This window comes from Suncus etruscus, chromosome 15 (assembly GCF_024139225.1).
Source record: "Suncus etruscus isolate mSunEtr1 chromosome 15, mSunEtr1.pri.cur, whole genome shotgun sequence".
Classification (NCBI taxonomy): domain Eukaryota; kingdom Metazoa; phylum Chordata; class Mammalia; order Eulipotyphla; family Soricidae; genus Suncus; species Suncus etruscus.
Window position 1 is genome coordinate 32582744 of NC_064862.1, and position 27501 is coordinate 32610244.

General features: G+C 49.0%; 1 protein-coding gene across 1 annotated transcript; it reads right to left on the bottom strand.

The window, feature by feature from the left end:
- Positions 1-3857: 3857 nt before the first annotated feature.
- SEC14L2 (SEC14 like lipid binding 2) lies at positions 3858-26953 on the bottom strand. The gene is made up of 12 exons (XM_049788831.1): positions 26807-26953; positions 24892-24967; positions 19877-19920; positions 19474-19533; positions 19057-19245; positions 17481-17576; positions 17241-17301; positions 16798-16881; positions 12477-12583; positions 12246-12385; positions 11730-11899; positions 3858-4006 (listed from the first exon to the last, which is right to left on the bottom strand). The coding sequence occupies exons 1-12, from the start codon at positions 26858-26860 to the stop codon at positions 3876-3878; spliced, it is 1212 nt and encodes a 403-aa protein (XP_049644788.1). The 5' UTR covers positions 26861-26953; the 3' UTR covers positions 3858-3875.
- Positions 26954-27501: the final 548 nt, after the last annotated feature.

Sequence of the window (27501 nt, forward strand, 5' to 3'; positions counted from 1 at the left end):
TGCCAAAGCAGCTGGGTGCCAACGGGTTCGTGACACTTCCCAGCTACGACCCCGCGGGTCATAGGCTGGACTTCTCTGAACAGCCCTTTATATTTTTTCATTTTTTTCTATGTCAACACTCAGTCCATTGCATAATGGTGAGGATCCGTTATGAGAGCCATCATGGTTTTTATCCGTTTGTATATGTGTGCTCTTGAAAGAGATTGGATTGGCTCCTCCTCCTCTTCCATCTCCTCCTCTTCCTCCTCCTTTTACTTCATTTTTTGTTTTGTTTTGGGGTCACACCCGGTGGTGCTCGTGGGTCACTCCTGGCTCTGTACTCAGAAATTCCTCTGGCAGGCTCAGAGAACCATATGGGATATCGAGGATCAAGTCTGAGTCTGTCCCATGTCAGCTGAATGCAAGGCAAACGCCCTACCGCTGTGCTATCACTCCGGCCCTACTTCTTTTTAGTGAAGCAAGGTAGTGTTCATTGAGGAAAATTTACTTAGAAGGGACCCGAGTGATAGTACAAGTGGGTAGGGTGTTTGCCTTGCAAGCTGACCTGAATTTGATTTCTGACATCCCATATGGTCTTCCGAGCATCACCAGGAGTAATCCCTAAGCTCAGAGCCTGGAGTAAGCCTTGAACACTTCCAGATGTGGCCCCAAAACAAAACAAAGAAGAAAAAAGACCCAGAAATTTGCTTAGAAATACATGACAAGACAGAAATATAGGAGTATGTGTTTGAGAAAACATGGGCTTCTCTAAAGTGAAAAAGACAGAGATATGTGTTCAAGGGGGCACACTGGTTTGAAAAAGCAGGTCAGAGGGTGTGTTTTTAATAAAAAAATAAATTGGGGCCACAGGGACCAGAGAGATAGTACAGCAGATAAAATGCTTGCCTTGCATGCAGCTTACCTGATTTGATCCCTGGTATTACATATGGTCTCCTGAGCCCACCAGGAGTAAATGTAGGAGCAGGAGTAAGCCCTGAGCACCACCAAGTGTGATCCAGAAACAAAAAGTAAAATAAAACGTTGAACACAATTGGAAGTGCTCAAGGGACTTCCACTTCAGGTATTTCTCCTGCAGTCCTGACAGTGCTTCGGACCAAGGAGTACCCAGAATCTAACCCCAGCCTCCTACAAGCAAAAGTATGTCTTCTAGTGCACAGGTCCTCTCGGTATGAAATAATGTTCCCTTTGCATATGTGTGCTGAGTAATATCATTGGCCCTGCATTCCTGCACTGATCTTACTGTCAGTTGGACTGTTCTTAAGACTTTAAAGATATTACTTCTTTAAACTCTCACACATTTCATAGACAATGGAAATCACTATGGAAATGGAAAAATCACTTTCCCAAGTCATCATACAATTTGAATCAAGGCAGTATGGCCCCTTATCCCTCCCCCCTTCAAAGTGCTATCAGGGTATGAGTCTGGGGAAGTGATCAATCACCACTTTCAGGCAGGTCTCATGCAGTCCAGCAACTATCAACTTCTAACTTCTCTGCCTCCTCCCAGACTCATCCAGATTTTTGTAGGCAGGGTGTTGAATGGACAAATAAATGAATGAATAAATGAATGAAGCAAGGGAAAACATGACTGGATACAACATTTCAGAGAAATGAGCAGATGACAATGAAGGCATTTGGGATTGGTAATTCCTACTGAGGAAGGAACTGCTCACCTGCTGGACCTCAGTTTATCTATATAAGCAGCGTGTGATTCATCAAAGCTCTGTAAACCCTGCAGTCATTCTTATTTTCAAATCTCAATTGTGCAATTGTGTCAGACAGGGTTAAGTGTCAGCCCTCTGGCCCCAGTTCCCACTAATATACAGCAGGGCTGTTATTAGTGCCTTGGGAACATTCATTAAGGAATGTATTTTCATTATGTTAAAAAAAAAAAAGAAGAAGAAGAATGTGGGGCCGGAGAGATAGCACAGCGGCGTTTGCCTTGCAAGCAGTTGACCCAGAACCTAAGGTGGTTGATTCGAATCCCGGTGTCCCATATGGTCCCCCGTGCCAGCCAGGAGCTATTTCTGAGCAGACAGCCAGGAGTAACCCCTGAGCACCGCCGGGTGTGGCCCAAAAATCAAAACAAAACAAAAAAAAACCACTATTTTCCCTTTTGAAAGCCTCATTTTCATCCGTGGTGCTTCTGTCATTGTAGTCTCATACAGGGATCAGTCAGCAAAGACCTGGAAGAAAGCTGAGCTAGCGAAAACGGATTCCCCAGACTCTGAAATACCAGCAGTGCTAGCAAGGAATTGGGCGACAGTCCCTAACACCACGTGGTTGTCACTCGAGAGTCTTCCTCTGACTCCTGGCCCACCTCGGTCACCCGGACCCGCTGTCACTTGGAACGCACGCTCTGAAAGGCGAGCGGGAGGCGGAGACTTCCGCCCTGAGAGTGAAGGTGGCCAAGAGCGCCTTCAGTGCCCTTAGCAAAGATGGCGGGAGGCAACACAGTCTGAGCCAATCAGGAGGCAAGTTGGCCCACGGGAACTCACGCGAGAAGAGAACGGGCGATGGCTCTCGCGCATGCGTGCCGCCTACTGGCAGCTGGTCGCTGCTGGGTTTCCGGGGCAGGAAGTTGGGGGACTGAAGGATAGAGGCGCGGTGTGAGGCGGCGTGCATTGACTCCCACACCTTGTGCACTGAACATTACTTTATTCGTTGGTTAATTTTCCTAACAGTGTTGTAAACCAAGATTGGGATGCCCTCCAGCGGGGTCTGGCTGGGGTCCGTGCGACCTTAGAACCCCTGCGGCCTCGGGCCCAGCCCTGCTCTTTTGCACCCTCCGTTTCACCAAACTGATTCCCCCAATCCCCGGAGTTGGATCTGCTTTTCCGTGTTCTCTTCAATCCAGGATCTTGGCGTTAAGTGCTGTGCTTTCTGCAACGTGGACACCCTCCCCCAAGGTCATTCCTGCTTGTCCACTAATTAACAAAGGAGCTGGTGACCTCTGAGGTTTTTTGTGACTGCCCCTAACTCTTGAATCTGCCAGATGTTGGCAGAGCCTTGGCCCTGACATTGCACGGGCAACCCAGGGATATGAGGAAGCCATTGCCCCCCACCTCATATATACTGATGGGGAGCAGAGCATTGGCAGCCCTGAGAAGGGGGAGGAAGCCTCCCACGGTCAGCCTCCCTGGATGCCATGATCGATTGATCGGCCTTGGTGGGGGGAGGGCTGGGACTGAAAAGCCAAGTTCACTGCCCCAGGAAACTTTTGAGTCACTGACAATCCTTAGAAAGGAAAAGGCTGTCAGTGGGACGGGCCCAGAGGGATTACAACCTTCTAAAGGTGATGGCCAGGCCAGGCCACCCACCCATCCCTCTTAGTCTGGAAGAACTCTGCAGTCTTGGGCCATCCCTTAAGGGTATGTGTGTGGTGGCGGGGGGAGGGGGGTGTCCCAGCTCTAATCCCTGCCTCACTAAAAGAAAGTTTTGGAGTACCACTGACCTCCACCATAAGACTATTTGCTATTTCCCATTATGATCTAGATGTACATTCATTTGAGAGCAAATTCCTCCTCTGTTGCTGGCTTCTCTGAAGTGTGAGGGCTCAGTCTCTCCCCGATACCCTGTCAAGAAACCCCCTCCTGTCTCAGCTGTCACTGGGCAGGTGGCATTGGCACAGCTCACAGGAAAATTAGATAGGCCCTATCATGGTGCCCCTGGGGCTCCTTGTAGTTGTAGTGGCAAGAAGCCCCACCCCTTGTCATCTTCCCTTTTCTTCCTTCTGAAGTAAAGTTCCCCAGATCCAGCCTGAGGTCTTTCTGGTTGGGGAAGGGGGCTTTCAAGGTACCAGGGAATGACTGCTATAAGGAATAGAAACTGACAGGGGGACACTGAGGGAGCCAGGCTTTCGGTGAGAGGAGGTTTTACTTGGAGTTGGTTTCTCCCAGCTGATTCAACCTCTCTTCTGAGGCTTTGTCTGGAAGCAGGACCTCCACCGTGAAGCTGACCTTCTTGGCATGAATGAAACTATAGGTGTTGTCAAATCGCAGAACATCTGAAAGGAAGCAGAAAACCAGATTGTTAGGCAGGAGCTTATGAACAGCAATTTGAGTTTTGTTGGCTGAGCAGGGTCATATGATCATGAAGGAGGATGAAGGTGGTATAAGTGATGCCAAACCATTCAGAGGAAAGAAAATGTTCAGAGATAGTACAGGGGTTTAAGTGCTTGCCTTGCACACAGCCAACCCAGATTCAAATCCTGGCATGGTACCTGCAGCACTGCCAAGAGTAGTCCCAGAGCAGCATTCATTGTGGCCCAAATAGCCACCCTGTCCCTCATCAATAAAGCTCAGGAACAGAGATAGTATAGCAAGTAAGGTTCTTGCCTTGTACACGACTGACTTGAGTTCCATTCTCAGCATCATATAGGATCCCTCAAGCACCATCAGGAGTGATTCCTGAGTGCAGATCCAAGAGTAACCCCTGAACATTGCCATGTATTGCCCAAAAAAAACAAACCAACCAACCAAAATTCTTAAGGGCCAGCTGAATGCTAATTACATATCTGTAATGGCTTAAAAGGAAAGCATCCAATCAGGTCAAGGATTTTTTCCCATTTTCCCCATTTTTCTGGACCTATGCAAACAACGGCAATTGCCACTATCACACCTTTATTATATTTTTTTACTATTATCCTTTAAGAAAAAAAATACAACTTACTGAACTTAAAAACAAATAACTGTAGTAGAATGCCTGTCTCGAATACAGGCAGGGGATGGGAAGAGTGGAGGGGGTAATGTTACACTGGTGAAAGGGGGGGTGTTTTGGTTATGACTGTAACCCACCTATGATCATGTTACTTAAATAAAAAATATAGTAAAAAAAAAGGAAAGCATCCATTGAAAGTATGCATAATCTTTTTAGAAGAATTAGGACCTGGGCTAGGAGTCAGAGAGATCGTTTTTGGTTTTTTTTTTAAATCTTTATTTATATATTGACTGATTGGTCTTTGGGCCACACCCAGCAGCACCCAAGGGTCACTCCTGGCTCTGCACTCAGAAATCGCCTCTGGCAGGCTGGGGGACCATATGGGATGCCAGAAAGCGAATTGGATCCCTCCCAGTTCAGCCACATGCAAGGCAAAAACATGCATCACTGTGCTATCTCAGAGAGATAGTTTAAAGAAGCAAGTACATGTCTGCATGTCAGAAGCTCATGTTTGATCGCCAATTTACTTCCAACCAACTTACTTCCACATATGACCTCCCCCCACAAGCATTGAGCCAGGAATAGTCTCAGGCACTCCACATGTGACTCCAAAACCAAATAAGTTAATAAACAGAAGAACCTGGACTGGATCTTATAACTGGGAGCAGAATTTATAGCCCCAATATTGGTTATGATGATGGAAAGTATGGATATATGTTTCTGCACTGTCATTGATAACATGTTATTTTACTATTCCTCAGAATAATTTGAGTTCTTGCATTCAGTGATGGTTGTTGTTTTTTAATTTTGGGGGCCACATCAGGCAATGCTCAGGGATCCCTCCTGGTGGGGCTTGGGGACCACATGTGGTCTTGGGGATCAAACCCAGGTTGGATACATGCCTGGCATGTATTTTACCCACACTGTTCTATCCAGTCTGTCTAGACTCTTTTATGTAAGGAGACATTCACACATTTAGGAGGTGAGGAAGTTGGACAGTCTCTGGGAAGTCTGGCCTTTTCAGTTTGACAAAATGTGGGAAATCTTTCAAGCCCAAAATCTTACTTCACATAAAGATAAATGGAAAAGAAGGCCCATTGCATACCTGTTTGATGACAAAATAAAAACTGGGGAAAACTCAAATGTTCAAAGGAAATGGCTTAAATAGTTTCTCCGGATCTATGTGATGAAATACTACTTTGGGCTTTTTTGGTTTGCTTTTATTTCAGTTTTTGAGCCACACCCAGCAGTGTTCAGAGGTTACTTCTGGCTCTGTGTTCATAAATCACTCCTAGCAGGCTCGGGGACCATATGGAATGCCAGGGATCAAACCCAGGCCTATCCTGGATTTGTCACATGCAAGGCAAACACCCAACCACTGTGCTATCACTTCAGCCCCAAAAATACTATTTTAATTTGAGAACAAAATGATTAGTTAGCTCCATGGCTAGAGGAAATTGTCCACAATAAACCCATAGGACAGAAAAGCAAGCTATGGGACAATTTGTATATAGTTTGTAACGTTCTAAAAATTATTTGTAGAAAAAAGCATTTGTTGTTTTGTTTTGGGACTACACTCAGCAATGCTCAGAGGTTACTTCTGGTTCTACGCTCAGGAATCACTCTTGGCAGTACTCAGGGGACCATGTGGGATGCCAGGGGTCAAACCTAGGTTGGCTGCATGCAAAGCAATATTTTGGCTTGGTTCTATACCCAAATTCTCTTTGATAATAGTAATCAAGTACTTACCATAAAATTTTTCTTAAATTCTCAGATGAGCCTCACAATTTCAAACTTCCTTCAATATTAAATGAAGAAGGAGAATGTCTGTGAATGTTTGTTTTACGTGCGTTTGTGTGCAAGCGCATGTACACACATGTATATTTGGAAACAATGCAAAGGGATGGAAAATATTTGACAAGTTATTAGACAAGATCTGAGAGTATTGGCTTCCTCTAGTGAGAGAAAATGGACATGGACTTATAGTAAAAGTTTTCAGCCTTGAACTAGGAACAGACTGCTTATATTGATACCTTCTCTTTTTCAAAAAATGTAGTTATTTGTTCTGTATCAATGGACAGGACAGAGAATTAATACAGAAGTGCTTTGTATCCATTACATAGTTTTATAGGAATAGGATGTAAGGGAAATAGCCCCAACAAACTGGAGCACATTTTTTGCATGCAGGAGCCCTGGGTTTAATCCTTGGCATCAATTGGTCCCCTGAATCCTGCCTGGAGCAGCTCCCTATGCAACTGTAACCAAATTAGCCTCTGAGCACTGCCATTTAGACCCAAAACCAAAAATGAAAGAATGAAATGAAAAACCAAAATACACACAAAAAGAGAAGGGAATATGAAAATAAAAGGCATTAACACTGTTCCTTCCTGCCTCATCTTCCCAATCAACAAAACGCAAATACCTGCATATTTAATTCCAAGAATTAACTTACCCCACCCCTTTCCTGTGCCTGATTAAAATCTACATATTAGACTGAGGGGAGACATATCAGCCACCCTTCACAGCATGAAATGAGTTAGTTACTGATTTTCTCTCTGTAGATGTCTTCCAATACCTATAGTCCTGGAAAAGAACTTCCTCTGCTCTGGATGACAAGCAGGCAATTACTCAGGAGATTGAGCACCTAGGACAGTTAGGAAGGTGCTTCTGCCCAGTGCAATAATTTAATTAAGAAAGCTGGTACTCGGGGGCCAGAGAGATAGCACAATGGTAGGGCGTTTGCCTTGCAAGCAGCAATCCAGAAGAGACAGTGGTTCGAATCCCAGCATCCCATATGGTCCCCCATGCCTACCAGGAGTGATTTCTGAGTGCAGAACCAGAAGTAACCCCTGAGCACTGCCAGGTATGTCCACCACCCCCCCAAATAAAAACAAGTACTCTTTCAGACCTTCAGTAGAGGGTTGAATGGCAGTCTGCTGGTTTGCTTTGAAACTAATCTACTCTCAGACTTAGAGAGCCCCAGGACCTCCTCTAGGCCTGAATCCTTGAGAATCTGATGAAAGGTCACAATTGCAAACAAACAATTGCTTATTATTGGAGGTACCACACCCAGCAGTGCTCAAGACTTACTCCTGGCTCATGGATCACTTCTGGCAATCTTGGAAGACCTTATAGGTGTCAGGGATCAAACACAGGTCTGTTATATGCAAGGCCAAGTACCCCATCCACTGTACTATTGCTCATCCCCAACCCTTGGGGTAGTGATTCCCAGAGGCAAAGGAGCCTTTCTAAAGAGGGAGACATTGGTTGGGATAAGCCTTCCTTCATTAATGTATTGGAAGGAAAAAAAAAAAAAAAAAAAAAAAAAAGATGGTGTATCAGCATCCTTTCCTAATATAGATAGATTTGACTAATTTTTAAAAATTATGTGTGTGGGGCCTGGAGAGATAGCACAGCGGCATTTGCCTTGCAAGCAGCCGATCCAGGACCAAAGGTGGTTGGTTCGAATCCCAGTGTCCCATATGGTCCCCCGTGCCTGCCAGGAGCTATTTCTGAGCAGACAGCCAGGAGTAACCCCTGAGCACCGCCCGATGTGGACCAAAAAACAAAACAAAACAAAAAAAAAGTATGTGTGTGGGGCCAGAGCGCTAGCCTAGGATGGAACTTGGTTCGATCCCCCAGCGTCCCATATGGTCCCCCCAAGCCAGGAGCAATTTCTGAGTGCATAGCCAAGAGTAACCCCTGAGCATCAAGTGCGTGTGCCCCCCCAAAAAAGTAAAATAAAAGTATGTGTGTGAATAGGTTCTTCCTTCCTCCCTCCCTCCCTCCCTCCCTCCCTCCCTCCCTCCCTCCCTCCCTCCCTTCCTTCCTTCCTTCCTTCCTTCCTTCCTTCCTTCCTTCCTTCCTTCCTTCCTTCCTTCCTTCCTTTATTTTACTCTCTCTAACACCCCCCAAAATAAATTCTTGATCATTGTACTTTCAGAAACCACTTAAGTATTGCCAAAATTTTAGCAACTCTCACCCAACTCTCTGATTGTTACGTATAGTAGTGCACCTCACTATTTAAGAAGCTAGGAACAGGGCCGGAGGTAGGGCGTTTGCTTTGCATGCAGAAGGATGGGGGTTCGAATCCCAGCATCCCATATGGTCCCCTATACCTGCCAGGAGCAATTTCTGAGCATAGAGCCAGGAGTAATCCCTGAGCACTGCTGGGTGTGACCCAAAACCAAAAAAAAAAAAAAAAAAAAGCTAGGAACAAGAGCACTCCACTACTGAGAGGCCAAGTCTAGATCATTCTTTTTTTTTTTTTTTTTTTTTTTGGACTTTTTCCAGATCATTGTTTCTGCATCTTTTTCTTTCCAACACTTCCGTGACCCTTAGGCAATGGTAGTTGAGAGAAGAAAGAGAAATCAAAACAGATTCTGTAATTAAGTACTTGGGCAAGGACCCAGCAGCCTGGGGACTATCAATGTGTTTCAGCCCCTGGAGGCTGAACTGAGCATTTGTTTCTTTCCTGGGTGATTGTGTTTCACTTTACAGTGGGGGGGGGGGTCGCCTGGTTCTTAGGGGGCCTTGTCCTTCCCCAGGGAAGCTTATTACCTAACACCAGGTTCCCTCTGGGCTCAGGTCTAACCTGAGCCCTGGCCCTAGAAACCAGCTGATCCCTGTCATTGTCTTTGCACCTGGCGAGGGGTCATGGATGCTGGGACCAGCCTCTCGTCCTCATAGAAATGGACAAAGAGCAGCTTCCACTCACAGCAGATAAGCTCTCCCTCTGGGAATTTATTCAAGAAGATCTAAAATAAATGGGATTTAAAAACTTAAGCCTGATTATATCAAAACTTTATGGTCGTTTCTCAGGCTCTGTTCTTCAGATATGATGAGGGGGGCTAGGCAGACAAGGGGAAGGGGTTGGACTCTGGTACTTTATATATGATTGCAGGTGAATTATTTTCCGAGGCCAGAATTCCTCTCTTGTCACATCAAGGACAGACCTGATTATTTCTAAGATAGTTTGGTCCAAAAGTTCCTGCCCTGGACCCTGAATTCCTCTGGGTCTGGCCCCCCCCAAACAAACAAAAGGTTCCTGGAGGGGCTGGAGCTATAGCACAGCAGGTAGGGTGTTTGTCTTGTGTATGGAAAACTCGGGTTCAATCCCCGGGATTCCTATATGGTCCCCAGAGCCTGCCAGGAGTTATTTCTGAGCTCAGAGCCAGGAATAACCCCGGAGTACTGCGGGGTGTAGTCAAAAACAAACAAACAAACAAAGTTCCCGGACTAGGGCTCTTTTGTTTTGTTTTGGGACCATACCAGGTGACACTCGGGTTACTCCTGGCTCTGCACTCAGAAATCGCGCCTGGGGCTGGAGAGATAGTACAGCGGTAGGGCATTTGGCTTACAAGTGGCCAACCCAAGACCCACATTAGTTCTAATCCCAGCATCCCACATGGTCCCCTGTGCTTGCGAGGAGCGAATTCTGAGCACAGAGCATGTAACCCCTGAACCCTACCGGGTGTGGCCCAAAACCAAAAAGAAAAAAAAGAAAAAGAAATTGCTTCTGGCTTGGGGGGGCATATGGGACGCCTGGAGATCGAACCTTGGTCCATCCTAGGTTTAGCGCACAACAAGGCAAACACCCTACCACTTGTGTCACTGCTCCAGCCCCTGGACTAGGGCTCTTAAGATGCTCTCATGTCTCTGTCTTTTGGGGTGCTATGCAAGCTACTTGGTTGGAGATAGCATCCACTTCTCTATACTTCAGGTTCCCTACAGAAAAGGAAATTAAACTTATAATGTGACAGTCTTTTCCTTCCTGATGAAATTCTGGATCAGTGCTAAGCCTTGTCTTTGCAGATGTGCCTGATGTTCAGTAAGAAGTATATTCCTCATTGGGGAAACCATATCACAAAGCATCTAAGAAGATGGGGTGGCAGAGGCTAAAGGTTGCCTGGGATGTTGGGGGAACAACAGAATCTGAAATTGGCGTGAGTGCGGAAGAGCACCAAAGCTCAAATGGGTTAATTAAATGAAGATATCCTGGGAGGTATTGCCCTAAAATGAGGCCTAGGGCTTCTTGTTTTGTATCACCACATTCAAAGGTCCTTTTCCAGCCTCATCCTAGTAATAATAAATAACAATAATAAATAAAAAACAAGGTGGGAGTGCTTGTGGCATGCTTGGTACGCTGCTAAGTACTGTAGTGCCTCATTGCATTTAATCATCATGTTTTCATTGGATGTCAAGATTGGATCCCTAGAGCAGCCATAGGAGAACAGAAACTTGGGGAGACTGGGCTTCCCCCACAACTAATTTTTCTGACTGGACAGTTGGTTCTTTCAGAAAGGAAACTGGAGATTTGATTTGTGCTGACACGATTCTTACATGGCCACTGTAAAATAAACTTATATTTGCAGAACTAGCATAAAAATTGAAGGCTTTTCTACGTTTGCTACCACCCAAGAATCACGATTTGAGTTTAGCGTGGGTTCTCCAGAATTCTTTTCTATGAATATACTTTCTATGTATATACATTGCTCTTAGCCAATGAATGAATGCATTTTCAAGCTATTTTGAAAGGGAGCAGGACTTAACACATTTTCAGATTCCTCACAGTCATTCTTAATCCTCTTAAGTAAACTTCTTCACACCTGCTCCATTTGTTGGGGAGGAGGAGGTCCTACCTGGAAGTGAGTGATGCTCAGAAGTCCAGGTGGGACTTGTGGCGCATGCTGCTCACGCAGTGTCCTTACACCCACACACTAATTTTGCCTCCCTTCCATCTGGGGAAGCAACAGCACCAGTTTCCAGTCCCAGTCACAGACCAGGTTGGACCTAGTGCAAGTAGCAGACACCATGAACTCCCATAATCATCGGCTCATTCACCTTGACCCAAGAAGACAGAAGTAGAGGCCCTCCGCCATATAGCACCTGGCTCACCTTGAGGAAGTCACTGAGTTCTCCAAGCCTCAATTTCCTCATCCATGCAAGGTAATGGTTGCTCTGGGAGAGCAACCCTCAATAGCCTCAGAGCTGATGTCCATGGCAAAAGAGGGAGGGCACAGGCAGGAAGTAGGCCAGAGACAAGAGGCACAGACAGCCAGGATACTCACAAATGCCAGGATCATTGCAGGTGAAGGTGCCATCCTCGGGGACCAGATGAGCGTTGTACCTCTGGTTAGCCAGCACCTCCGTCATCTCCCCAGCCCGCTGCCGCTCCCCCATCTTGGTCTTTAGGAAAATCCCGAAGCCAATGTCGGCCCCATCAGATGCAAACTGCCACCTACAGAGAACGGCTCCAGTCATGATTCTGCCTTTGTGTGCCCTCTTGGGCATCTCCTCCCATAAGATGTCCCCCAGGGGCCGGAGAGATAGCACAGTGGTAGGGCATTTGCCCTGCATGCAGCCAACCCAGGAGACAGTGGTTCGATTCCTGGCACCCCATATGGTCTCCCAAACCTGCCAGGGGTAATTTCTGAGTACAGAGCCAGGAGTAACCTCTGAGAACAGCAGGGTGTGACCCCCCCAAAAAAAAAGATTTCTCGCCCCAAGGGTTTTCACTCCCCTGCTCAACCCCCTTGGTCCCTACTGCTGCAAGGTCAGTCTGCTGCAAGGGCCCAGGCGGCTACCTGAGCACACAGCCTGGGAAGAGGATCTCATACTCCACTTGGTGAGAGGATCCCCGGGAAATCTGCACACTGTGCTCGTACTGCTGCTTCACCTGGTCACGTACATGATACTTCTTGGGGATGTCCCCACCATAATTGATCTAGAAGAGCACAGGCAGAGGATGGGCTGAGCAAATGAGTGTCTTTGAGCCAGGCTCCCCAGATCACTGTTAGCCCCTGTGTCAGCTTTACCCTGGATTTGCACTTGGTGTCTCCATCAGGGTCGGTCATAGTGCCCCCGTACTCCACAGGTAGCTGGTCAGGACTGACATGTTTCAATAAAACCTCCTTCCAGTTTGCTGATAGGAAGAGAGAAGGAAAGAAAAGACATGGACCTAGCAGTCTACACAAAAATAGAACACGTGTCTTAGGAGCAGGGAGTGTGACCACCTCTGTAGGGTTCAGGAAGAGCCATCACCCCAGAGATCACCCTGCCTAATGCAATCAGAAGACCCTAGGACCTTGGGGCTGGAGAGACAGCACAGTGGTAGGGTATTTGCCTTGCATGTGGCCAACCTGGGTTCGATTCCCGGCATCCAATATAGTCCCCGGAGGCTGCCAGGAGCAATTTCTGAGCACAGAGCCAGGAGTAACCCCTGAGCACCACCAGGTGTGACCCAAAAACAAAAACAACAACAACAAAAAGACCTCAGGTCCTAGTCCTTTAGGCTGCTGAACAAACTTAGGTCTATTATTACATTCGGGCCGGAGAGATAGCATGGAGGTAAGATGTTAGCCTTTCATGCAGAAGGTCTGTGGTTCGAATCCCGGCGTCCCATATGGTCCTCCGTGCCTGCCAGGGGCGATTTCTGAGCATAGAGCCAGGAGTAACCCCTGAGTACTGCTGGGTGTGACCCAAAAACCAAAAACCAAAAACCAAAAAAAAAAATTATTACACTCAGCAACTTCCTCCTCTAGCCTTGGAAGGTACCGAGGTGAAGGCTCATGTTTTCTAGGAGACTAGTTGAGGTTTGATTTCCAATGAGCTCCCAGACAGGAAAGGCAGTTCCTAATTGGACAGGGGGACCAGTTCCAGTTGTAAAGATCCACAGGAAATAATTCACACAGTGAAGAGGTACAAGAATGGGTTCAGGAAATCCAGTGCTCAAGCAAGGAATTCAAACCACCCAAGCTTTCTGCTTGTAGGATGGAGTGCAGCTCAGTGGAAGAAGACCAAAGAATGAGTCCCTGCCTTTCTTAAACCCTGATTTCATTAACAAGGATCAGGTCCCACCCTCGGGTAGAAGAAGAATACAAAGTAAGAAATAATCCAATATACTATCACCAGTTCACACCCTAGGGTGGAGTACATTATTGATTAGGGTAGGGTCAATAACTCAACCTCTCCCCTATTTGACATATAGAAAAACAAAATAATTCATATCCCATGTTATTTTAATATATAAATGAAGTAAGGGGGGGCACAGGGAGGTGAGCTAAGTACTTGAGAGGGTTTTATACACTGTAACATGTACTGCGTGAATTAAAGTGGACTGTAGGGCCAGAAAGATAGCACAGTGATGGAGTGCTTGCTTTGCAAGCGGCCCATCCAGGACTGATGATGGTTCGAATCCCAGCATTCCATATGGTCCCCTGTGCCTGTGCCTGCCACTCTGAGCACAGAGCCAGGAGTAACCCCTGAGCGCTGCCAGGTGTGACCCAAAAACTAAAAATAAATAAATAAATAAATAAATAAAGTGGACTGTCATGCTGAGGAGGTGATAACATGTTAGGGAGGAAGGGAGGGAGGAAGGATGCTGAAGCTAGAGAACATCATGGGCAGCAGGTTGGATGCCCTGATGATCTGGTCCTAATGGGACTGAAGTCTGCAAAATCATAAGTGTGCCTCTGGACTCTACTTTGCTCCCCCCACAACAGTGCTCAATCATGCCCACCCCAGGTATTAATGATTTACTTAAGTGAGTTCCGGAAGTACATTATCCTAGTCTATTTCCCTTCTCTTGAAGGCTCTTCAGGTGCCTATAATTTGGCTTTTTTTGTTTTGTTTTAGTTCCTGGACCACACCCAGCAGTGCTCAAGGGTTACTCCTCTCTCTTTGCTCCAGGGTCATTACCTGGCAGAGCTCGGGAGACCATATGGGATGCTGGGACTCGAACCTGGGTCATCCACACACAAGGCAAATGCCCTACCTGCTGTGCTATCACTCTGGCTCCAGTTTTTTGTTTGTTTTATTTTAAGCATGCAACCATGCCCAGCCCCGATGGCTAGTGCAAGCCTTGTGCTCAGAGCCACATCCAGCCCTGTGTTCCCAGGCTGGCTCCAGTGTTGTCATTCAGGATATCCTTCCCTTCAGTAGGAGCTATGGATTCCAACACAACCAATGCAGAGAGCCACTTTGCAACAGATTCCTAACCTGGTAGCAGCCAAGTACAGTATCTATATCCTGGCCACCTTTCCATACTGAGTATGGAATCTGAATGGGCAGCTGCTCCAAGTCCCCCAGCCTCTTCAGTGCAAAGTGAGACCACAGAGACGAATGATCCTGAGATCATGCACTCCTGTAACTCGATGTCTGTCTTGTGGAGATTTCATCTGTGCAATGACGGGGCCAGCATGAATGTCTTCCCTCTTTTGCAGAGTCTCTCAGCCTGAGGCAGGTTTGCTTGAAAAAGTTTCAGGTGTGGGAAGGAGAACAGACCAAACAGTGTGGCTGTCAGGAAACCTAGGGTGTGTGTGTGTGTATGGAGACAATAGAGCCAAAACTCTAAATTCTTTTGCCCAGATTTTGATTTTCATTTCTCAGCTCAGCTGGAGAATTCACTTTGGTTTTTTAATTTGCTTGTTTTTTTGGATTTGAGGCCACACCCACTGGTGTCCAGGGGTTACTCCTGGTTCTGTGCTCAGAAAGTCCTTGGGGAACCATATGGGATGCTGAGAATCAAACCCAGGTCTGCTGTGTGCAAGTCAAGAACCCTACCCATTGTACTATCTCACAACTGGAGAATTAGGACAAGGCCAGAGTATCCTACCCATTGTTAACAAAAAGAAACTGAGGCACCAAGCAGAACTAGCTGGCAACATCAAGCTAGATATCAGAGTGTTATCCAAACTGTGTCACCTCACCCCCAGAAGCCTGCCTGGGGTAACAGTGGGGTAACCTCTACTTGTTTGTTTTTTGAGGGGGGTCCCACCTGACAGTGCTCTGGGGACCATATGCAGTGCTGGGGAACAAACCAAAGATGGCTGTATGAAAGGCAGCATCTTAGTCCCTGTATTATCACCCCAGCCCCATATCTCCACTTTTAAGGTCTTTATGTCAGTCATTAGTTATCTGCAAGCCTCCCAAAAGTCCATCCCAGTAAACCTTTCTAGCCTTTTGTCCCATCATTCCACTTAATGTTTCAGCAAACTCCACTCTGTCCTGGGCTGAACTGATTCCCAGCATGCTTCCTTTCTGCCCTTGCACCTCATGTTCTTCCTCCTTCTCCACAGACCTGGCCCTTCTCAGCCTGTTTCACTGCCAGCCTTATTGATCATTTAGTAATTTCCAAGTCTCCAGGCTTGAGTGTTCTCCCAATAACTTCAATTACTGTGTATCCCATCAGGCTCAAAGCAGAGAGAGGCCAAGGGTTAAGGCATTTCTATGTTCCAACAGCACCACTGGCAGTGACACTACCCACCCCCCAAAACCACAGAGCCTGGAGTAGCTCCCAGACCATGTGGAGTGGCCCCAACCCTTCCCCCTACAATCTTTAAGACCATAGTTCCTGGGACCAGACCGGTGGTGCAAGTGGTGCAAGGCAAATGCCTTGTACGCGCTAACCTAGGTTGAACTGCGGTTTGATTCCCCGGCATCCCATATGGTCCCCCAAGCCAGGAGCAATTTCTGAGTGCATAGCCAGGAGTAACTCCTGAGCATCACTAGGTGTGGCCCCCAACCCCCAAAAAGAGAAAGAAAGACCATAGCTCCTGAAGGCCCACTTCAAGTTTATTCTCTCAGATGAACTGAAATACCGCCTCAGTCTCTACTCAGTCTTTCATAACAAACTAGGGAATCATTCTAGAATGCTCTTTCAAGCTGGAGAGATAGTACAGTGGGTAGGGAGTTTAGTTTGCCTTACAGTTCCCCAAATATTGCTAGGAGTAATTTTGGAGTACAAAGCCAGGAATGACCCCTGAATATTGCTGGGTATGACCCCAAACTAAAAAATAAAAGTTCTTTCTTCCTTCTAATATCCAATTACTGGCACTATGCTCAGGGCTTACACCTGATTTTGTGCTTAGGGATCAGATGCAGGACTAGGATTGAACCAGGGTTGACAGTATGCAAGGCAAGCAATTTAACCTCTGTACTATTTTTCTGGCCTCAAGGCCCAGCACTTTCTTCTAGAATATTCCAGAGGGAGTTCTCATGAAAACAGGAAGACCCCAGTTGGTCCCAGCTTACTCTTAGGTTCTACTGCTACCAAACCAGCAAGGATAGCCTTCACCCCATTGGCTGTGACCATACCCCTGTCACATGACAGAGTGGAGAAGAATGTTGACAACTCACCCCCCACGACCATGATCTTTTTACGGGTGTCCTCGCTCAGGAAGGGTTTGACAAGGTTGTAGGCCACAGGAAACAGTTTTGGTGCTGGAACAGAGAGCAGGCAACATGAGGCTGAAGGCAGGAAGCTGCATCCTCTACAATCCTGTCGGGCCATATGTGCCCCTGTACCCTGGATGCCATGTGGGCAGCCCTATGCAGGAGGCTAGGATTGGGCACCTCTGAGTAGCGATTCTCTTTGCACAGTGTGGAGTCAAGGTGGCCGATGGCCCCACCAATGTCCCCAGCTTTGTGACTTATGTGGGTTCCTGTGAGTCAAGACTCAGTCACCTGACCAGGTCCTTGAAACTCACGTCAGCTTCCTCTATTTGCTCTCCTGAATCTGCCCATGACAGGGTCAGCCCCTCTTTCCCCTTTGGCTTCATCAAAGATAATTCCCATCTTACCTTTAATAACAAAAAGATGCTTCAGTGTTTCAGGATAATTTTCCTCAAACATGCAGAGAAACTGTGGAAACAAAAGCACTGAGTCCCGTGGGCTCAGCCCTCTGCTAAGGAGAAAGGCCCCACTTCCTCCAGGCTAGATTATGCCCCTATCACCTCTCCCACCCCAAGAGCATCTTAGCCCAGGGGGCCCATTCCTGTCTCACACCACCTCCCCTCAAGCTCCCCAGCTCTGCCCCTGACCTCTCCGTAGGCCTCCACAGCTGGCTTCCAGAGATGCTTGAGGCCCAGCCCCTCACAATCGTAGATCAAGGTGATATTCTCCACCTTCTTCCCCAGCTGCAGGACACAGAGGACAGAACGTCACTTGAGGAGCCCTCCCACAGAAGCCCACCCTAGTTCTCAGCAAATGGCCACGGTACCAAGCCTATGAAAACATGAGCCAGGGCAGGGCCACACTTAGGGTTTCCCACACTGAGATCATCAGCCCAGGTGAGAACTGGGAGCTAAGCAAATCACTCTCCCTGCCCAGGCCCCTGTGTTCTCAACCTGTAAAGGACTGGGTGGATCCAGCTGACATCTGAGCTCCCTTTGTTCTAACAGTTTGACCTGGAAGCCTCCTGCTTCCCATGCTCTGAGCCATGCAGGGCTTAGTCCATGGGGCTCAATCCGTGGGGCCCTACACACTGCTTGCTCACTTCCCAGGTGCAGGTGCTCCTGGCTCAGCTTAAATCTTCAGGCACATCCTCGCTTTGTGTTTTCTTTGCCAAATCTCCCACCCTGGCTGTGGAATGTAGACATGTCCCACTCTTTGCCTGGCTCTTTACAACTGCTAAAGAAGCCAGAAGGGCTTAGATCCAGGTGGCAACTCCAGCCTGCTCCCAGACAGGAACTTGGCCTTCCTTCTCTCTAGTGCCTCAGAAAAATGAGTCTCTGAGCAGCTCCACACCAGCGTTGTCCATACAGTCCCCAAGGACAGGTTGGCCTATGACAGCGGTTTCCCTTGTGTCCAGATATGTGCTCAGAGGGAGAAAAGAAATGGCTAGTATTGGCCATGTGCTCACTCCCAGTGGTGCTGGAGGACAAGTTAGTGTAGTGCTGAGGCTAGAACCCAAGTTTACTACATGCAAAGCATGTGCTCAATATGCTGGGTCTGAGTACTTTTATTTTTATAAAACTAAAGTGAAGCTCTTAAGTACTTTTAATTTGGGTGGGGGTCACACCGAGCAATACTCAGGGGTTACTCCTGGCAGTACTCAGGGGGACCATATCGGATGCCAGGGACTGAATTTGGGTAAGCTAAATGTAAGGCAAGAGCCCGATCCATTGTACTGTATCTCTGGCCCCAAAAGTTAGTTTGAATTACAGACCTGCCTTTTATTCTGAGATTATACCAACCCTACAAGAGCTAAATTATTAGCAGTAAGATCCAGTAGATATCCTATCTTTGGGAAAAAAAAAACTGATATTGGACATCATTCCTTCATCATTTGACTGGTCTCTGAAATCAACCCATGTTTCAACAACTGTGTGATACGCAGCTTCACTCCAATGCTTCTGCGTACTTCACTCATTTTCTTTATAGTTTAGGGTTTTTTCTTGGGGGGAGGGTGTTTACTTGGTTTAGTTTGGGGCCACACCTGACTTGGTGCTCAGGATCTTCTCCAGCTTAGTGCTCAAAGTGCCTCCTGGTAGGGAGCCAGGGCTCCACGAGTTGCTAGGAAGGAACCCAGGTCTCCCATAGGCAAAGCCAGCACTCCAGCCTTTGTAGCCATCTCCAGAGCCCTGGCCTAGCTTCCAACCATGCAAGAGGCCTCACCTTTTCAGTCTGGCGGGCACACTCCCGATGGAGCATCTCACAATCCCGCATCTTGACCTTGAGCAAGTCCTGTTTGCTGGCTGATAGGAGGAGACCCTTGGTGTCCAGAGGGCCAATGACATCATACCAGATGGGGGAGCCTTCCCGGTCATAGCCACACATGCCCCCTGACATGTACTTTTGAAGCACCTAGGCAGTGACAGAGAAGGCCTGTGAGTGCTCCCCGGAGCAGCCTCCCTCTGAATTCCTGGGCCCTCATTTGGGTTTGTCCATCTCTCCCTCAACCACCTTTCCCTGGCTGCCAATGGACACCCATTCAGAGCACCAGGAGAGCTCCCTGGGCATTTGGGAGGCTCCCAGGACACACAGGGGTGTAACAGCCTGGCAGGGGGGCGGGGTGACGTTATTTCTCCTCACCTCTGGAGGCTGCCAGCTCATGATGTTTTCAATGTCCTTTTGCTTCCGAAATTCCACATGCTACAAACACATAATTAGGACTTGAGAAGACAGGGTGGAAAGGAAGTGGGAGGGTGCTTGATCAGTATCTAGCAAAAGGTGACAGGACAGACCCAGTGGGTCATCAGAAGGAACCTCGTGGTATAAGGGTCTCAACAGAACGGAGACTCATTTAAATATGAAAAATCTGTGTTTTCAGAAAAACACAGTTTGTGCACTTGTACCCAAGGGATCAGGCAGTAGTGGTCAGCACATATGTGACAATCCAAAGGCTTGACTGGGATGGGCAAAACTCCAAGCACAGTGTAACTCTCTTGAGCAATTACTGAGGCATTATTGGGATTTGAAGCCAAGCCAATCTCACCTTGCGGAGCATGGCCTCGGACTTTTGCAGGTCAAAACTTCTTGCTGTAGCAGGGAAACAGAAGCAGGGTCAGGACAAGGATGGGGAAGGACCCTAAAACCCATACAGGGACAGGTACCTTTGCACCCATACCCTAGCTGCCTCTCAGGTCACCTCAGAGAGACAGAAATTCCATGAAGAACCCTCACCCGGAGCTCTGGATGGAGAGCCACAAGCCCAGAGCTTAGCGAGAACCAGGGTCAAAGTTCAGAGCCAGTGTGGACAGCACTGTAACTTCAGGGGCAAGTTTCACCCAAGTAGCTGCAATCAGGTGAAGGGATATATATGTGTTTTTAATCTCATCTTCAAAAGAGAACCATGGGGCCCGGAGAGATAGCACAGCGGTGTTTGCCTTGCAAGCAGCCGATCCAGGACCTAAGGTGGTTGGTTCAAATCCCGGTGTCCCATATGGTCCCCCGTGCCTGCCAGGAGCTATTTCTGAGCAGACAGCCAGGAGTAACCCCTGAGCATCGTCGAGTGTGGCCCAAAAAACAAAACAAAACAAAAAAACAACAACAAACAAAACAAAACAAAAGAGAACCCTGGACTTCCTTACCATTGAACCTTCCCTTTGGCACAGAGTTGTTGATCTCCACTTCAGTGCTCTGACATCCCATCAGGAAAACTGAACCATGGTTCAAAGATAAACCGAGCTACCCTATATCTGGCATGGAGCCAACAGGGCACCCCCTGAAGAACAGAGAGCCCACCCTGTCCTGTCCATCGTCCTTGCTGGGCCACAGAGAGCCCTTCCTCAAGGTGCCCAGAAAGTTCCGAAATTAATAAATGGCCTGAACCAAACAATCCCATGGGTTGTCCTATTCAAGCTTTACCACAAAGACTTCACTGCTCCCACACACAACCTTCTGCTCCAAGGTAGCCAGAGATGCCGCCTGTACCCGCCTGCACTCCCCAGAGATCTATAGGCAATCCAGCTCTTCCAAACCCCCACCTTCTTCCACTCCCCTGCACCACCCCTATCTTTGGCACAGCTGGTTTCAAGACCAGCTGAGTAACTTCCCTCTGGGTGTTTTACAGTTTTGCCCACTGTCTGGAGTGCCATACCTGATATCCAGGCTTCTCCAATGAAGCCTAAGAACTTTCTTGGCAACACCCCGCCCCCTTTACTCTGGAAAAGCTTACTGTCAACTGAAACCCCCAAATCCTTTTCACCTGTGCTACTGCTAAGCTCTGCCCCCACATGTGGAGTGGTGGGTCTCTGGGTCTATCCCTATCATGTTTCACCTTCTTATGTTCAGCTTGATTTCATCCTTCACACAATCTTTTTGGAGGGATAATACCCGGTGATACTTAGTGGAGGACTACTGTAGGTTCCATGCTCAAGGGTTTTGCTTGGCAGTATTTGGGTGATGGTACAGACCTGAGGCTAATACCTGGGCCTTCCCCAAGCACAGCATATGCCCCAACCCAATGAGTCATATCCCAGTTTCCCAAAACCTTCTGAGATCCAGACTTTGACCTATGAACTGTCCTCTGTGAATCTGTTGTTGACAGTCCTGGAACTGGGACCAGACAGACTAGTCTGTGTTTTGTCTCCATCTCTTTATCACGGTTCTAGGAGTAGCTGCACATAAAGATGCATCAAGAGATTTCACCACACCCAGCAGTGCTCAAGGCTGACTCCTGAATCTGTGTTTAGGAATCGCTCCTGGAGTGTTCAGGGGACCATATTGGGTGCTGCAGATCTCACTGGGGTGAACCACAAGCAAGGCAAGTGCCTTACCTGCTGTACTATTCCTCCAGTCCCTAATACGCATTTGCATATGCTTAACAGGCCTGGGTTTGCCATGCAGCCCTCATCCCTTCTCTCTGACCTTGAACAAGAGACAGTATACCTCCTACCCTACAGAACCCCTTCATGAACTGGGACACTTGGAAGATAGATCCTCAAAGCCTCTCATGAGAGGGGATTCAGGGTCCCTAGAAAGCTCCTCTGAGTGAGATAGTCTGTTATGGGAAGCTGCCATCTCCCTAGGAGACAGGCCTATTAGTGGACTCCAACCTTTTTATCTCCAGGACACCATCTGGTCAACCTTCCTCCTCCAGGTTTGCTACTGAGGGACTATGCCCAGTTGCCACTTGCCCTTGGCACTGCTCTAGGCCTCCTTGTCTACTGAGGCAGGCCTCCTCTGGCCATTGCTATAGCAGCCATCTTGGTTGCTGCTTTGATTCATTTGAGTCCTGGGCTGGAGAGACAGTACAGAGGGGAGGCACTTGCCTTGCATTTAGCTGGCCCTGGTTCAACCCCAGGCACCATGTATGGTCCCCTGAGCACCACCAGGAGCAATCTCTGAGCATAGAATTGAGAGTAGCTCCTGAGCACCATCACATGTTGTCCTTGTCCCTCAAGTCCTATCCCTGGAAAAAGGACCATCTTCCTTGGCTTTCCATCATCTCCTCACTTTAACTTGCCACCTGTCCCTGCTTCCTAGTTGGTAGGAAGCAGAGAGGACTTGGGAGATATTCGAGCTCACACAGGGTTTGTAGGGAGAAAGCAGAACCCTAACACACACCTAACAAAGGTCAGAAGGAGACTTTCTGCCAATCAGCTGCACCTAGCAAAGGTTTCCTTTTAGAATCAACAGGAGAAAGAGGAAAGATATCTTTTAAAAAAAAGAAAAAGAAAAAGAAGAACCAAAAACCCTCATTGAAATTCATAGTAGAATATGAGCAGGCTGAGCTCCTGCCCAGGAACTGTGAGGCACAAATAAAGCACAGAGGCAGCACTTCCTTTGTTTGAAGGGGCAGAGCTTGGCGCAAGGGGCAGCTGTGCCTTGCAGGAGAAGCTGCTGGCCAGGCAATAGGGGAACCCTAGATTTCTGCCCTCATTCTGCTTTGCTGTGTGTCTGCGGGTAAATTCCCTGCCCTCTCTGAGTTGGTTCTTTTCATCTGGCAAATGACCCCATGCTCCTGTATTTCTGTGAGTGTCATCAGACCTAGAAAATTGCCCAGGCTCTATGGAGTCTTAGATAAAAGAGAGCTGCCTTCTGTTGAATGGTTCTCTGCAGCCACACTTTACCTCATAGCATCTCTGAAATCTGTTTTAAGAGTATAGCTCAACGCTTTTCAACCACTGAGCCGCGGCACACTAGTGTGTCGTGAAATATTGGCTGGTGTGCCGTGGAAAAAATTCCAGTTTTATCCGTAACATGCGACTTGGGCTCACAAATAGACCAATCATTATAAATACTTTATTACTGCATGATAAAGTAATTATAAAATAATTTCTTTGTGTTTATTTGATTCCTATTCAAGAGAATTGCTTTATATATAGTCAATATAGTCACAGAGTTAAATTCTTTTTAACATTTTCTAATGGTGGTGTGCCTCATGATTTTTTTTTTCATGAAAAAAATGTGCCTTTGCACAAAAAGGTTCAAAAACACTGGTGCAACTGGACTTTTAAGGCAGCATCATGGGAGTCTGGCCCCTCTAGCCACAGGACTTTATGAAGATGGGACAAAATATCCCTCGGGGCTGAGGCGAGATCTCAGAGAGCCCAATTCATTCCGGGTACCATTTGGAGTGACTCCCCCATCCCACCCCACTTCCACACTTATCCAGCCTGAACTACTGAACAGAAAGTATCCCCCACCCCCTAGCACTTGTGAGGTCCCAATATCAAAACCCAAAATGAGACTCAAAATGTATGTTCCCTCCAGCCCTGGACTGACTCCACAGTTGGCCCCATTATTGCCCTCCCACCATCTTGGAGGAGCAGTTGCTATTTGAAGTTCTTGGGGCGCTTCCAGAGGTACTTAAGGACCCATGTGGGCCTCCAGTGCTGAAGCATGTGTCCTGCTGCTTGCCCAGCCCCTGGAAAGTATGCCAACTCGCTCCTGTCACCTGCCCCAGACTTTAGGCAAGGCGACGCCTCTGGAGCAATCCGCTATGTTCTAATTCTACATCACAGCTTCATCTCTGTTCATCTAGCCCAGGGAACTTTTCTCTCTCATTTTTATGTCTGGGAAACACGTTTCTAGAAAGAAATTAAAAGTGTGTCTGGAGAGCCAGAGAGGTGGCATATGACTGGAATCACAAGGGAAGAGGCCCTGAAAGCCAGGATGTTGAGTCAGGCCCAGGGCAGGCTATAACCCAACAGGTTCAGTTTCTCATCACCTGTACAGCTGTCCCATCAAATCTGGCAGTGGACATGGTTCCCCACCTCCTCCTCTTCCCAGGAGCAGCCCCCATAGTATATGCTCACCCCTGGCCATGGTGCCATTGAGTGAAGTTGAGCTGGGACCAGAGTCCAGAGCCCGGTGGTGACTTGGGAGGAGCCAACCTGGGAGTCAGCCTGATAATCCTCTCTCTCTGCAGAAGCCAGGGGCCAGGATTCTGGCTCTAAATTTGATGGTGCTTTTTCTTTTTTATTTTCTTTCAACATTTTATTTTATTATTTTTGTTTTGTTTTGTTTTAGAATCACACCTGGCGGCACTCAGGGGTTACTCCTGGTTCTGTGCTCAGAAATCACGCCTGGTAGGCACAGGGGGACCATATGGGATGCCGGGATTCGAACCACCATCTGTCCTGGATCGGGTGAGTGCAAAGCAAATGTCTTACCACTGTGCTATCTCTCCAGCCCCCTTGGCATTGCTTGATGATCCACATGGCCGATGCCTTTCACATGGCCCACATCCCTCAGGAACATGACTTTATCAGCAGGATAGGAAAGGCACAGTGCAGGGAGACTGCTGAGACTGGCTCTATGCATTTTCCACTACTCAAGTGCCCTAAGTCTGGGGAAGAATGACTTATCCTCTCTGAGCGTTGATGGCATTACCTATCCACAAGGACCACTAAGGCTGGAGAACTGCCAAGGAACCTTTCGGCTGAAAAGTGATTATGCCAGCTCTCACACTGCCAGGGACAGGACTCCCAGAGGCTGCCACTGCATGACCCACAACAAGCCCAGTCCCCATCTCCCCCCCCCACCCCCCGCCCCTCACCTCACCTCGCAGCCAGCGCAGCAGATAATAGTCATCGGGGTTCGGCAGGACAGGCAGTACATCCTGGAGGTTCTCTCGAAACTGTGAGGAGAGACAGCTGATGAGTGCCAGTTTCCTCCCTCACCTCCCTCTGTCTGCTGGTGAGCTTCGGCTGAACCCCGTTCAAGACGGTGAACTCAGCCAATGGAGGCTGAACCTCTGGAGTGCAGGGTGGGTGGTGGGGAGCAGAGAGGAGGCAAACCTGATGGCTCAGGGCTTCCAGCTAACTGGAAGAGCCCAAAGTCTGGGCCAGGTCACATTCACATCAAATCTCTCCCAAGCATGCCAGTGTGCCCCACACTGAGCTTGGCTGTATCTCTGTCACTCCCTGAGGCCCTCTAAGTCCCTGTCCCCATTTTACAAAGGAAAGAATTAGAGCTCAGAGAGAGGCAACATTTACCCAAGGTTACTCTGCAAACGGAGTCTGTGAGGCCTGAGAGACACAAACTCTTCACCCTGGATTGGGGGTGTGTGTGCTTAGTAACAGAAGGGGACCCCTGTGCTGGGGGAGTGGAAAGAAGATAGAGGGTAACATTGGGAGAAAATTGGACGCTCAACGAGGGGAAGACAATGCAGGAGGAGAAGTGAGGAGGGGTGGGTTCAGGGCGAGCCAACAAGGGAGGTGGACAGTGGCCCCAAGAGATGGCCACACCCACTTCCTGCCACCCACTACTTTGTGAGCCTGAGACTATGTGTCCTCCCCCTGTTTTCTGAACTGTCACCTTACTTTGCCCTGTCACTGACCTGAGGGGCATCTGCAGAGCAAATCAAGGTGGCCTGGCCACCTCTGCCCGTAACTTAGTCAAAGATGAGACTATCCCCTCCCCATTGAGAGAGACTTATCTACCGCCTATCCAGAGCAAGGTGCCTATTACTCAGAACCCGCCCTAGCCCCTGGTTCCACTCTAATCGCCACCTAATCCCTTCCCTGCCTAACTCTGCCTTACAGATCAGCCCGAAAATCTGGAACCTCCCTGGATAGGGGAGACCCAGCCTCCGCCCGAGCGCAGAGGGCTAGAGGCTGTCACCGACTCTGCTCCCAGCACCCCCCAGGATCCCATCTTTTCCCCAGGGGAGGAAAACTCGCCTCCCTCTGGGTCTGCGAACTTAACCCCACTCGGCTCAGCTTCCAAGAATAGTCCACCGGTCTGGGTCAGCGGGACCAAGGAAGAGGAAGGAACCTCTCTCTGTCTGCCCAGGGGCAGAGCCAGTGCAAAGACAGCCCCGCTTACCTCCTGGTTTAAGAAGAGTGTCGCCAGGAGGGGGCCGGTGTCAGCTCAAATGAACCCCAGGGCTGTGAATCACCCGGAGGCCCCCAGATAGACCTCACAATTGAGGGGAACCCCCTTCCACACTCGGGGGGGGGTGTCCAACCTCCGCAGTCCAAGGCCAGTGCGACTCACTCACTGCCCTGCTGGAGCAGTTACTGACTTATTCTAGAAGCCCAAAAGGGGACAGTCTGGGGAGCTTTTTCCTCCAGTCTGCGCCCCAGCAAGGAAAGGAGGAAAACCTCCCGGAAATGGGAGGCAACCTGGGGGCCCTGTACCCCTCCCCGAACCCCCAGAGCCTGCCTGCCAGTCCTGGGAATGAATGTCGCCTTTGTGCCCTCCCAGGGCTGCCTCCCAGGGCTTCCAAGCAACCGCTTCTTCCCAGGTGGCACCCAAGGTTTCCTGCAAGACGAGAGAACTGGGGCGGCCAAACTTCCCCGGGGTCCCCAGGGCCGGCGGCAGGGAGGGAGAGGCGGGTCCCCGGGGTGGCTGTCCAGCACCACCTCCCGGACGCCTCGGACCCTCCGCCTGCGCCTCCGTCCTCCCCCATCGCACCACCCGAGGCCGAGGGCCAGGGCGCGGCGCGCGGGGACTGGTGCGCCCCTGCGCTCACCTTGGCCAGAGCCTCCTGCTGCTTGGGGCTCAGGTCTCCCACTCTGCCGCTCATCGTGGCTCAGATCGGGGCGCGGTGGCGGAGCCGCGACTGGCTGGCTGGCCTCCGAGTCCGAGTCCCCAGCCTTTGGCCCGGCCGCGGGGCTAGGCGGCCAAGCTCCGCCTCTTAAAGGCTCCCGCGGGGCGGAGCGCCCGGGGCGGGGAGTGGAGATGCGCCCCACGCGCGCCCGGCTCCCAAGCGGGGGACTCCCCCCACCCCACCCCGCGCGCCCCTGGCTTGGACCCTGCGCCCGGCCAGGGCTAAGTGGGCTTCCTCGTCCTCCAAGTCACCTATCTACCTGCCTCGCGCTCCGGGTGCAGCCTGGGCCCGCGTCCCTAAATTTGCTCTGCAGCTCAAGTTAGCCAGCTAGGTGCAATGAGTTGCAATGGAGCAAGTTCTCCTAAGATCGGAACCGCGGAGCCTCAGTTTCCCCTGTGCCAGATTAGGGGGGCGCGGCTGGTTAGGGATGGAGGGAAGGGACGGGAGACCTGGTTCCTCAAGTCGAGTCATTCATCTCCAAGCTTGGAGGTCTGTGTCCCTCTCCCTCACCCTGAGATGTCTGTCCTCCTTCCCATGCTGCGTGCATTCTGAGACCACTACACCTCCCATCTCAGCTGAGAGCCTTTCCTCGTCCTGAGGGAGCAGGAGGCACGGGG

Coding starts and splice junctions, on each gene's coding strand:
- SEC14L2 (XM_049788831.1), bottom strand. CDS start 26,860: ATGAGCGGCAGAGTGGGAGACCTGAGCCCCAAGCAGCAGGAGGCTCTG. Junction 24,968..26,806: donor AGCAGGAGGCTCTGGCCAAG/GTGAGCGCAGGG, acceptor CTCTCCTCACAG/TTTCGAGAGAACCTCCAGGA. Junction 16,882..17,240: donor GCATCTTTTTGTTATTAAAG/GTAAGATGGGAA, acceptor TCTCTGTTCCAG/CACCAAAACTGTTTCCTGTG.